This window comes from Melopsittacus undulatus, chromosome 6 (assembly GCF_012275295.1).
Source record: "Melopsittacus undulatus isolate bMelUnd1 chromosome 6, bMelUnd1.mat.Z, whole genome shotgun sequence".
Lineage (NCBI taxonomy): Eukaryota > Metazoa > Chordata > Aves > Psittaciformes > Psittaculidae > Melopsittacus > Melopsittacus undulatus.
Genome location: NC_047532.1, coordinates 71,412,631 through 71,425,326, shown reverse-complemented (window position 1 = coordinate 71,425,326; position 12,696 = coordinate 71,412,631). Strand labels below are relative to the sequence as shown.

General features: G+C 39.0%; 1 protein-coding gene across 1 annotated transcript in view; it reads left to right on the top strand.

Moving 5' to 3' along the window:
* SLC25A36 (solute carrier family 25 member 36) overlaps nt 1–12,696 on the top strand; it is a 30,232-nt gene that overhangs the window by 4,031 nt on the left and 13,505 nt on the right. Inside the window, exons 2-4 of the mRNA XM_005154130.3 lie at nt 6,392–6,562; nt 9,395–9,472; nt 11,575–11,675. Coding sequence (XP_005154187.1) covers nt 6,392–6,562; nt 9,395–9,472; nt 11,575–11,675 — 350 coding nt within the window. The remainder of the gene's footprint in view (nt 1–6,391; nt 6,563–9,394; nt 9,473–11,574; nt 11,676–12,696) is intronic.

Genomic DNA, 12,696 nt, shown 5'->3' with positions numbered 1-12,696 from the left:
CCAGTTGGTCTATAACTGAGTTGCCAAACCCTTGGACCTTAGAAAACCCTTGACCCTGAAATAGATTCCTGGCATAACCATGGATGTCTTTCAGAATGTGTTCTTCCTGTTACAAGGCATAAGGAGAAGGTTACTACCTTCCTGTTGAAGCTTCAGGTTATTTTTGTGTTCAGATACTCTTCTGTGTGGAATAAGCCAGTGTCTGTTTAAAGTACAGGGCAGTTCGGGTTTTTCTCCATGAGGTTACCTAATTGCCAAGAAATTGCTGTTGGTGCTCTGGAAACTGTGAAGTTGGTGTTTCTCAGATTTCCTGCTAGATGACTGATGCTTTCAGCTGTTTTTACCTCATGCATTGTAAATGTTTATTTACCCTAAATCCTAATAGAAGCTGCTGCACATGTTGATGTTTGTTTTGGATAATGGAACCCAGTGATGCTTGTTCCCCTTGTAGGAACCCAGAAGCCAAAAGAGGAAAAACACATGTCAGCACATCAGGGGAATTTTATTTTCACACTAATAAATAGAAATAGCAAGTTTGATTAGTATTTTTAGTTTAAGGATGTTAGCTTAACTTAAACTTCCTGAGTTTCAGGAAAGAAACAATCGTGAATAAGGGGGTTAAGAGTTTCTGTCTGTCAGTACTTCTAGTAGTTATATTAATATTAGTTATATTAATATTAAAGATGGAAAAGTGTATAATAACAGGAATCCCCTGAAAATTCAGGATTAATGAGATACAGCTTTCAGGAACAGTAAGAATGTTCTAGCTAAAGCCCTTAAAATCCGTCAGAAGAATGATACTGTATATACTGATGTAAAAGTTACTCTTGTTTTGAGACAGCTCTATGAAATTGCTGATATATTTGGGACCTCAGTTTGCTGTTAAGTGGTGAAGAGATTTAATGACTTCTGTTTGCATTTTGGTTTTTTTGATAGAGTTTTGAGCTCAGTTCTCTTGCTGTTTCTTTTGGTAGACAGTATTTGCATGGGACTTTCATTTTCCTACAGGAAAGAGAAACAGCTGGTAAAATACATGAATGAATGTAGACCAAAGATAACAGGGTCAAGGGTTATCTTTGAATCTTTAAGACTGGCTACAAATCCTGTGAAAGGTGAGTCTGAGGCTAGTACTATGCTGCCTTGTCTTTTAATTTTTATAAGATAAATATTGATTTGAAGGAATAAAGTTCTTGGAAGTGACAATTTCAGTCCTAGGTCAGCTGCTACTGGGAATATTAATCTGCTTTGGAGCATTCATAGACAGTCCAGTGGCTGAAGTTGAGCTCCTCATCAGTGCTAGAGGTGTCTCTGCTGTTAATTGCAGGGTATAAGGTAATAGTAGAAGATACTCAACTATTTGGGACAAAGGCAGGGATTTCTTGGTAGATACTCTACATTTCTTAGAATAAAAGGTGTTCTTGTGCAGTCATCTTTGGAAATAGAGCCTGGGATTAGAATACCAAACTGGATTAGGTTTTTAAGCATGTATTAATTTCGTTGCAGTGTCTCACAAATAATACATGATTATCTGAGAGAAACTGGTTGTCAGTGCTGCATCTGTGTTGCATTGCTAAGATGTTTAAAGCCCAAGTAGTTCCAGGTTTGGTGAGATGATGGGCTACTAAATGCACATCAGGGATCAAATCAATGGTTTTGCTTGATTGGGGTTTTATGTTTGGTTTATGTTGGCTTTTTTTTTTTCCTAGGTTCTGCTGTCCAAGAGGTGTCAAGTAGGCATCTCTGCCTGGTTTTAGTGTTAGATTTGTTGCAGTACTGCAGCTTAGATGATTCAGATGATACATTTTTCTGTATTTGTTTCTCTGACTGCATTGTCTCTTGCACCTTCTCTTACAGTTGAAGATGCAGATTGAGATCTCTAACTTGACTGTGTCAATAGTGGGATTTTTATCTTTTTACCAGTGTGCTTATTTTTGTGGATTTACCTATTGATCTGTGCTCTTCTGCCCTTCAAATTATTGGGACTTAGAAGTGTGTTCTTGTGCCCTTCTATGATGTGTTTCTGATGAAAGTCGTCCTTGCAGAGTTTATATATAAGCTGAAGAAGGCTTGTAGTAAACATTGTTTAGAGCCAAATGTGCCATTTAGGATAGGTAAGAAGAGCAAGTCGTCATTTACAGCATTCATTAGAAACTGGTGTAAGCATTCAGATGCAGGAGTGCCTTGGGTTCCATTCATATTCTGTCAGCAAGAGTGTATTTCTTACCTACCCATTTTACCAGGTGAAACTTGCCTAATACTGAAAAAAAAGTTACACATTACCAAGTGCTCTCTGAAGACCCAGTTTGTTGGGGCCTAACACATGACTGGAGATGTTGAAAACCAGAGTGGTTTAGGTAGTACAAGTTTTGTAAGCAATTAACAAAAGTCCCACTTGTGTTATTGAGAAGAAATGTAACCATTTTCTAATTCCTTGGAGATGTTTTTTTGGAACTGTGCTACTTCCTAATTTGCATTAAACCACAATTTATAAGATAAACACTTTAATTTGAGCTGGTGAGGAAGGTAGCAGGCATGGTGGCAGTAGTCTGCTGGTAAGCCATAGAACGTTTTGCTAAACGTTGGTGGCTGGCTGTTAATGGCTTACCAGGACTCTGAGCACTAAGTAGCAGCAGTCTCTTTCTCTCTCTCTCTCTCAGTATTTCTAGTAGTCTCTTAAAAAAGCAGGGCTGGAAACGTATTTCTAAGTAAAATACACTGTCATTGATGAAGGTGACAGAGTCGTGGGCATGCTGCTTAGAAGTTGCTTATTTGTTCAGGGTACATAGTTATTGAATGCTCCCTCTTCTTTGTTTTCCTACAAGCTATGTTTATTGACAGTTCCTCATAAACAGATTTTTGTTGAGCCTTGCAGTGTTTATTTTAAAGTTCAAGTGAACTACAGAAGTCAGTGTAGTTCCTGGATTATGCTTTCACTCAGTGATTGAGCTCAAACTCAGTGGATCTTGTGACTGCTGAGCAAGGTCTGGTTCTTCCACACTATGGGACTTGTTTTTTTCTGGTGAGGGCACACCTCCAATACCGTGTTCAGTTTTGAGCTCCTTCTTACAAGAAAGCTATAGGGGTGCTGGAGCAGGTCAGCGGAAGGGCAATGATGTTGGTGCAGGGCCTGGAGCACAAGTGTGATGGGGAACAGCTGAGGGACCTGGTGGGGTTTAGTCTGGAGAAGGCTCAGGGGAGACCTTATTGCTCTCTACAACTGCCTGAAAGGAGGGTGGAGCAAGGTGGGTGTCAACCTCTTCTCACAAGAACATGAGGAAGTGGCCTCAAGTTGCACCAGGGGAGGAGTAGGTTGGTTCTTAGGTTAAATTTATTCATGGAAAGGGTTGCCAAGCATTGGAACAGGCTGCCCAGGGAAGTGGTCGAGTCACTGCCCCTGGAGGTATTTGAAAGACACTTAGATGTGGCACTTAAGGACGTGGCTTAGTGCTGGACTTGGCAGTGCTGCATTTACAGTTGAACTCAATGATCATAAAGGTGTTTACCAACCTAAATGATTCTGTGCTTTCTCTATTTTATGGGGCTTTCTGAGGGCTGGAAGAATGAGGTATTATTTTTTGACAGAAATGGGGAATTTTGCAGAGACTCATGAGCAGCTTAGAACCACATAGCGCTAGAAAACTCTTGATTTTTAAGTAGCAATGTTACGCCTTGAAGATAAGGGAGAATTTTAATCCAACGTATCACTACTTAGTGGAAAACATTCAAAATATTCTCGGGTTCAGCTGAGACATCTTAAACTGCTTAAAGAAAAAAAACAGCCAAACCATTCAACAACACTACAGTAAAACCTTCAGGGGTGCTGATTATTAGAAATTACTTTACTGACAGATTGTGGTACAGGTAAAGGGTGCACAGGTCACAAAGGGAGGCAGGTGATCTGCTGCTTCCTTCTGATGCATGTAAAAATAGTGCTGGCAGCTGATACATCGGCTGGTTAACACTGAACAACTGCTTGCTGGAGGCTTGTTTAAAAACGGCAAGCACTGAGTGGCTGTATGTCTGCCCTCTTTTCCCAGTAATTGAGCTGAATGCAGTGTTTAACCCATCCACAGTGAATGTCTGACTGAGTGCTGTTACAGTCGGGCATCCCTTGTGATCACTGGGGTATGATGCAGAGGAACATTCAGGATACAAGCTCAAGGTCAGTGTTAATCTTCAACTCTGGAAGGTTTTTCCAGTGTGACGTAGCTGTGAAGCCAGTAGCATTAAAGGTTCCAAATTCCAAGCCCTCTTGAATAATGTAGGCCAAGTTTTTTTCCTCCTCCTTTCTTCTCCCTTCTATGTTTATCTCTTTCATGTTAACCATACCATGTGCTTTCTCCTGCTGTTACTTTGCTTGAAAACAAGTCCTTATGTAACATGTCCAAAATCAAATATAGAGAGATCTTTACATAGACTCGAGGACCAGAAACATGGTTGCAAGAAAGGAAATCAACTCTAAAGCCAGCTTCCTCTGTGGCCTGTTCAGGCATGTTATGGTACAGCAGTGCCTGCTTTGAACTGCAGGAGATGCAGTATCTTGCTGTCTGTCTTGAAGATGCTCAAGCTCTAAAGTTCCATGTCAAGTGTTTTTGAGGGCTGGCCTACCTGTGCTTCTCATGGTAGTGTTAATGCCATGAACCACAACATGTTACAGGCTCCTACTGCTTCCTACGCTTGCTAAATAAATATTAGCACATGTAGCTGTCTCTTCCTGCAACTCTTATTTTAAGAAGTCTATTTGTAGCTGAGCATCAGGAGAGTGAGCAGATTGCTCATTCAGAGGTGTTTAAGCATGCTGCTCTAAAAGCTGTGTCAGTAGCACACAGTGGAAGACTGTTCTCCATCTTCCTGTGAAAACATCTTTTTCCAGACTGACAAACTTAATTTCTTTCATTGATTCTAACTTAGAAAAGAGTATCATGTTTGGTCTAATGTTGGAGTTAGAGGTGGGACAAGATGCCTTTAGGCTTAGTAATCTAGTACATCTAGGTCACTGGGTTTAAAAGGAGCATTAAGTGAACATCAAACATCCTACATTGCAGCTGTTTGGCATGGTTAGTTCAGTTCATACAAATAGATTTGTTAGGATGCAGTGTGTGTGGGTGCTTGAGCCTTTCATGTTACAGCAAAATAGCCAATAACTATCATGTCAGAATCAAACACCAGCTCTAGTTACTGAATCAGAGAAGTGAATGTTGGGCCCTTTGAATCTAGTACGAACTATATTTGTATGTTAGTGGATTTCAGGCTGAACTGTTAGTAGCATTAGTACCTGAATGTAAGCCTGGGTTTGGTGGGGCTCTTTCTTGGTTATTTGTGGTTGTTTTTATTTGACTTTTTTTCTTTTAAGGATGCTTATAGTGTTCTGTTCTTGGTTTTAAGAAGGTATTTGGCAAAGTTAAGAATACTTGAAAATATTCAAAGGAAACCCACTTTTTTTTTTTTTTGTAATGCTAATGTCAAGGGATTTGGGATTGTCATTTGGAAACACAATTCATAGTTTTGATGTTTTTCCCTCAGGCTGTATGTGATTGTAGGTAAAGAGAGAGGAATGCAGATTGCAGATATTAAGTCAGTTATGAGCAAGCACCAGGAGAATCCTCTGAGCAGAGCTGCTAAAAGGCAGCAGGTTCCTGGCTGCGTTCTGCTCCAGCACCACAGGAGTAACTCCAGTGTCTCAGCATAGTCATGCATGGTTTGCCTTGGCTTGCTCACAGGAATGAGTGGTGAACCAAAACAAGATAGGCAAGTCTTGACCTGGTCAGCCACTAAAGCTCTTCTGCCTTTCTAGGTTCTACTCTACAGTATCTAGTCTCTCTTGCTGTAATGAGCAGAACTCAGGAAACACTTGGAATCATTGCTTTCACAGTAGAACTCCCAAAGTACAAATGGTGTTTTGAAGTTGTTTTCATAAGTATCTTAATTCTGTAAAATTGCCAGTTTTTACCAGGTTTTACATGGAGGTCTGTGTGCATAGTGCATCTAATACTTTTTTTTTTATTATTCTAGCCTTAAGGATTTTTGGCACCTGATTGGTGGTCAGGAGCACACTAAACATTCAAAAAAAAGTTAAAATTTAACATAAGGAGTTAAACATTTCAGATGCTGAGCTACTTTCCACAACTGATTTGAAAAGCATGTACTGAAGACTGTGCATCTGAACTACTTTGAAGTATCTTTGTTTAAATTTCCACTCCAAGCTGTGGAGTTAACAAACTGACTTAACACTTTATTTGCCTTCAAGGGCAAATAACTGCAGCATTGTCATACATGTTCCATTGTTACTTCACTTCTTGGGATTTGACTGTGTTGGGTATAATGTTAATCATATGTGAATGTATCCTTCAGTGTCTTTGCAGTTAATGTAATGATCCTGTTTGCTCTGCAGATGTGGAGGTACTGTTGGTGCAATTCTGACATGTCCACTGGAAGTTGTGAAAACACGATTGCAGTCCTCCTCTGTGACTCTCTACGTCTCTGAAGTCCATCTCAACACTGTGAATGGTGCTACCGTCAATCGAGTAACTAGAGTTTCTCCTGGGCCTCTCCACTGTTTGAAGTGAGTGTACCTGTTACTAGATTTTGGTTACACTGGGGAGGGAGGAGGAAAGAGGTGTGTTGGGCAAATCTCTAAGAAAGATTCAGACTCTTGCATCTATTGTGATGCTACTGAGATGACTTTCCTGTATTTGCTTTTTAACTGCAGTTAAGTTTCACATTCTACTCTTCTGAATGTCCTTCATGCTTGAGTTTGTACTTGGAATTAGCCAAAGCATGTGTATCCTGTACAAATCACAGCTCCAAACAAGTCCCTAAAACTGACTGACAATACTGTTATATTCAAGTGCCAGACTGTTTTCATCCTGAAAAAGTCATAAGACTTATTAAAACTGTCTTGTGTCCAAATTGTAGATGTTGCTGAATATGGGGGCAAGAAGCCCTATGAAAATTAACTGAGCTTCTTAATCTCTCTGTTTTCATCACTCCAAGCTCTTCCTGCCTTTCAGTACCTTCTGGTGGATGTGTCTAGTAAGAGGCCAGATTTTGCCATGATCTGGAATGCTTTGTTTGCATAGCACCTCACTGAATGGGACTGCCCTTCCTCTCACCCATGCTTCTGATGTTCAGTAGCCAGAAGGCAAGTTGTATGGCCACAGTTAGTATAGCCACAGTTAAACTGCTTGTACAGGCCACAGGCAGGTGTCCAGTACCTGTCCAGGACACTGTAGATCCAGAAATAAGAGTGGTACCCTTCACTCCTAAGTGTCTGTTGAGAAACTAAGGTTCTACCTGTTTTGTGTACATGCATGTGTTATATGTGTATATATACGTATATGTAATACATGATATCGTGATGGTAGTGATTTTTAAGTAGTGTGTTTAAGTGGAATTTGCTGTAATTTGATGCTGTGCCCTTGCTGATCTCTGGAATATGTTAAGATTTCTTACAACAGTTACTTCTGTGTTATAAATGCTTTCAGGATGATGGGCATGTCAAATTTGTCATTACAAAGTGCTTGTGAGGATGTGTTCAATGTTCCAATTACGGTTGCAGAGCAATGCCACCAACAATTAGGTATGGCAGGTAAATTGTATCTAATTGCGAAGGATACAAATCTAAGATGTTGCTTGACATATTACATGCCAGCATTCCGCAGTAGTGATAACTTTGTACAGCCGACACTTTATTTTTGCTTACTGAAAACAAATGTAAATTTTCAGATGAATTTAGCAGTTAAGCTGTGGTGATCCAGTTGTTGGTAATTGGAATAGGTTTGGAATCTCCTTTAGTGCTATAGATGGCTTTCACCTGTTTGTTCTGATAGTAAATTCCAGACAAAATAGCCGTTTACACAAATGCCGTTTGCTTTATAGAGTTATTGACTTGCTGTTAACTGGCATGTAATTTTGAAGAAGAAATATATGGGATCATTTTTTTGTGTGTATTAGCCACTGTTTCACTGAGTTCTGTTTGGCAACATCAACAGAAGTAGTTAATTCTTAACTTTAAATCTGGTTCTTAAGCAATTGCTATAGCAAATTGCAGTAATGAGATGCAGATAGTCCTTGTTTCTCCTCCAGTGTCCTGCCATTCTTCTTAAAATACCCTATCTGGTTAGCTTCTAGATTGTTAGATAGATTGATTTCCCTAAAACTGGCTATTAACGGTTATCCTCTTACTGTGCCAGTTTACCTACCTGTATAATGGTTTTCAACTTCAAAACCCACAGTTACATGGGAAGAGTATTCCAAACACTTAAGGACCAGTAATGCCTCATTTGAGGTCTCAACTCACTTTTCATATCCCTGTTTCTCTGTAGACCCTTTCCAGTTTTTCCAGAGGTGGTACCATGTGATGTCACAGCTGTAATGTAGCCCTAAGGCTTCACACAGGTTACAGGTCCTTTCTCTGTTGATCTCCAATTTAAGTGAGCTGCCTTGCCTGAGGAGGTGAGGATTGTCTTTCCTGGAATGAGTCAAAGGAAAATCCATGGGCTGCACAGCCCAGCAACAGTGCTTGAGTAGGAGCACACAGGCAGTAGTTCAGAACTGACAGGGAGGAAAACCCTACAAGCCTTAAGGAAGGGTTACTTCTTGCACAGGAGCTTCCTGTTTCCTTTTACTGTAGTCAAAATAATCCCTGTAACTTACAGAAACAAAGCTAAGAATGAGCTCTTAGTTGAATGCTTAGTGGATTTAAATCATTCATATCTGAAAGACTGCTTTCCTCTGACATGTAACTTAGTGTTAGGAGTCTTGTAGAATCAAATCAGGGTAGCACATGCAAAGCCATGGTGAGCTTTCTGTCTTACTGAGTAGAGAATAGATTGCCCAGCCAGGGCCATCTTTTGCAGGGTGAGCATAGAGCTGACATCTTCCTGAGCTGCTGTAAATTAACCTTCTTAAGTTGTTCTTCTCTCCTCTTCTCTTGCTGTTTACCCATCCCTCCCACCCAAAGAAGCTCCCAAGTGTTGGGAGCTAAGAGGTGATGCAAGCAATGTAGAATGGAATTAAATCTTTTTCTCATGACTAATCTACAACCTACAGGAATGTGAACATTGCTGTGCTTAGTATTTTTCCCTGATAAAAGGACACTTTCTTTAACTTCCTAGTAACAGATAAGCTAACCATGTACGTTTGTTTTCCTGTTTTTGGAGTATTGACATAAGGCTGTACTTCTGCATTTGGTTTCTTGATTTCTATGGCAAGTCAAGCAATAATGGAAATTTACTTTATGGCATTTGTAGGAAATTACTAATTGTTGTGGCCAGCACTGTACTGTCGGCTATTAAATGTTTGCACAGAGAAAAGCTCAAATGATGTAGTTCTGATGGTCAGTGCATCCCTTAATTTTGGTGTGAATGTTATGGTATTGCCATTCTTTTTCTAGGATGATCTTACAAAAGGAAGGTCCTCGTTCCCTATTCAGAGGGCTGGGTCCTAATCTAGTGGGTGTTGCTCCTTCCAGGTAAGTGCAAATGTGTAGAGTAAAAAAAAATAATAATTTTGAAATGTAGGTTGCTGTACATTAAGGGATTTAAGGTTAATTTGAAGCAAGTTCTGCATCTGCAGTTGTAAATATTGAAGAGCTAATAACCTTTGGTTGCTGGAGTAATTTTGTTGTCTGAGAAATGGAGCCACTTGTATTCTGCAGCTCCAGTTCCACATGCATGCTCCAACTGTCTCAGCATTTACTATCCCATGTGCTAGTATAATACTTACTGTTGTGTACTACTCCATATGCATGGTTTTGTCCAGTTGAGGAGGGAAATGCTTAAGGAGTTGTACAAGGTTTTGTTCTTCAGTTTACTTAGTGCTCTTCCTTTTTTTTGTCTGAAGAGAAGGCATTCCTGTTTCTTGCACACACAGAGTATCATAACCTTTCTGGCTTAAGATCTTTGGACACTTCTGGAAAACTTCATTTAAGTGGACTGAGCATTCAGCATTCATCTGTCTTCTACTTGAATCTGACAGATGAGGTGGTGTTCTGTAGATCCTGTACATGAGTAAGAGGAAAACATAATTCAGGAATTAGAATACTTTGAGCAGATTTTTTTTAAGGAATTAGGAATACCTGGGGTATTTTCTGATCATTAATTTAACACTGCTGTTTGGAGTAGATGAAGTAATTCCAGTATCTTTCTTTATTCCTGACACCTGTGGGGTATCAGCACTTCCTAATCTGGAGAGCACATAGTCTTGTTTGGTAGTCCAATGTGGTCTGTATGTTCAGCTTTGATATGACTTCAAAAGCTACTTCTATACAGCAATAGACTCAGTGTTATAAGTGACTGTCCTCTGTGAAAAATATCCTCAATTGCAAAAAACCTGTTTCTTTTTTAGCGTATCTTGTGTTAAATCTTCTATTTCCCTTCCCTTCTTCCCCCAGGTGAAATACTTACCTTGTTGATCCTGTCCTATTCCATCCCCCCCCCCCCCCATACTAAAAATGTCAACTTGATTTACTGTGTGAAGTCTTATAAATAAGCATATCCTCATGCCCTTCTGGCTGACTTAGTCTTCATCCAGTACTTCATTTCAATTAAGCATAAGCTAAATGGATTTTACAGCAGCTCTTTGTTTAAATAAGCCACAGAGAAGCATGTTTCATAACGCATCCAGTATGCTTAACTGAGTTCAGATTCCATTTTGGAAATTACACCCATGAAGTAAGCACTTAATCTTTTTTTATAATGAAGAAAAACATGTTTACAGAGCTAATGAGGTTAATGTTCTGTTCCTGAAGACTGTCATGTTTTTCTTCTGTTGTAGAAGGGTGCTTAAGTTAAAACAAGTTTAAATATGAGGTTTAGATGTGCTTAAAGTGGGTATTTTTTATTTATTTTTTTTAAGCTTTAATAAATGAAAGCAGGCATGTTTTATAATACCGTGCATTGGCGTGCTGACTTGGATATACCAGTTCACACTTGAATGTAGTACAAGCTTGCAGATATTTTGTAGTGTAATCAGAAAAAAGTTGTCTATTCTACCTACAGAACTGAAGACCATTTAGAATATAAATATTTATAACCCTAATTTATAAAGTATAACCAGAAATTTATCCATATTTACATCTTACATGCTAGAATAATATTATAAATATCTAAGTGTGCTTTTTGGTTTATAAAAAAAATAACTACATGGTAATTCTCTTGAAATTGTTATGGTATTGAAACGAGTTTAGGTGCATTAGAACAAATCTGATCTGTTATTCAATACATAGAGAATACTGGAACTTCAGTTCTCAGTTCAACAGTGTTTTGCATGTGTAGCTGAACTTCCTAGTGCCACAACCATCATTGCTACATTTCTAATCATCTAGCCTTCCCCTCACTAATTGTTAAATAGAGCTGTTGTGGAAGAAACAGTTGTCAAATATGGTGTTTGTGTTTTGTTTTGCCTGTTCCTGGAATAGTCCCACTACTCTATAACATTTATTTATTGAGTAGCTTTTTACTGAGGAAGTAGGACTTGAACAACAATCATCTTGAGTTGGTGAAGTTCATGGTGCCGCTTGTAAGCGCATTGATGCATAAAATGAACTTAAACTGGATTTTTTTGTAATTTCAGAGCAATATATTTTGCTGCCTACTCAAACTGCAAGGAAAAGTTGAACAGTATTTTCAGGCCAGATTCTACCCAGGTACACATGATTTCAGCTGGCGTGGCAGGTAAGGATCTGTAATTTTTTAACTTCATTCTAGAGCCATATCTACAAATTACAGACGGCAACAAAAGTGGAAAAAACAAAACCAAAAATGATCAGTGATGGAATGATCTCTTTGGTAGTGGATACCTTTCTTTGGCCTCTGAGGAGTATGTGCATGGAAGTTAACAGTTAGTGTTAATGCAGATCTTTAACTGTTTGTGTGAATGGTCTTTCCTAGGAAAGTTTGCATGCCTGCTTTTTCAATAGTAACTTTCGGACATGTAAAATGGAAGTTTTCAAAACAGTAGTTTTTTGCTCTGCAAGCTGAAAACCTTGCTTAAAGTGAACTTGAGTTTAATGCTTCATGATCTGTTCCTTTTACCACCGCTTGGTTACAGCTATGTATATCTGACTTATTTTTGATCTGAAATATGCCAGCAGGTATTTGTATAAATGATACGTAACACTCTCTGCCCCCCTCTGCCTTTGTTCGAATACCAGTCTGTGTGAAGTTTGCTCTGCCACTGAAGTGACATGAAAGAGCAGATTTGTGTAGTTTTCGTATATTTTCATCTCTGGAAATGAAATTTTATATCCACAATGTAACTTTGGTGTGTTTTAGCAGCTGCCAATATTTGTTGTTTGATTTGTATGTTCTTTGCTTTGAGATCATTAAAAGGGTAGTTAAAGGCAACTGAGCTGAGCTGTGGTCAGACTTGTGCAGGCGTAATCAAAACTTGGACTGGTAACACTTTATCTATTCTTGCCTGGTTCTTTCCTACCCAAAACCAAATGTTCAAAAGTGGTTTTATTCTGAATAGGCCATAGACACTTCACAGGTGAATTCTGACAGTTTTATGGTAGCCTGTTCAAGTTTCTAATGGCTGTCAAATTTTATAGCCAGTGAGTAGTAGTAATCTGGAATGGACTGCCAAAGGTCATGTCAGAATAATTAATAGGGTTAAATTTCTATTTAATAATTGCTAATAATCTAGTACAAGACAAAGATATATAGGTAGAAAAATCAGTGACATGAGCATTAG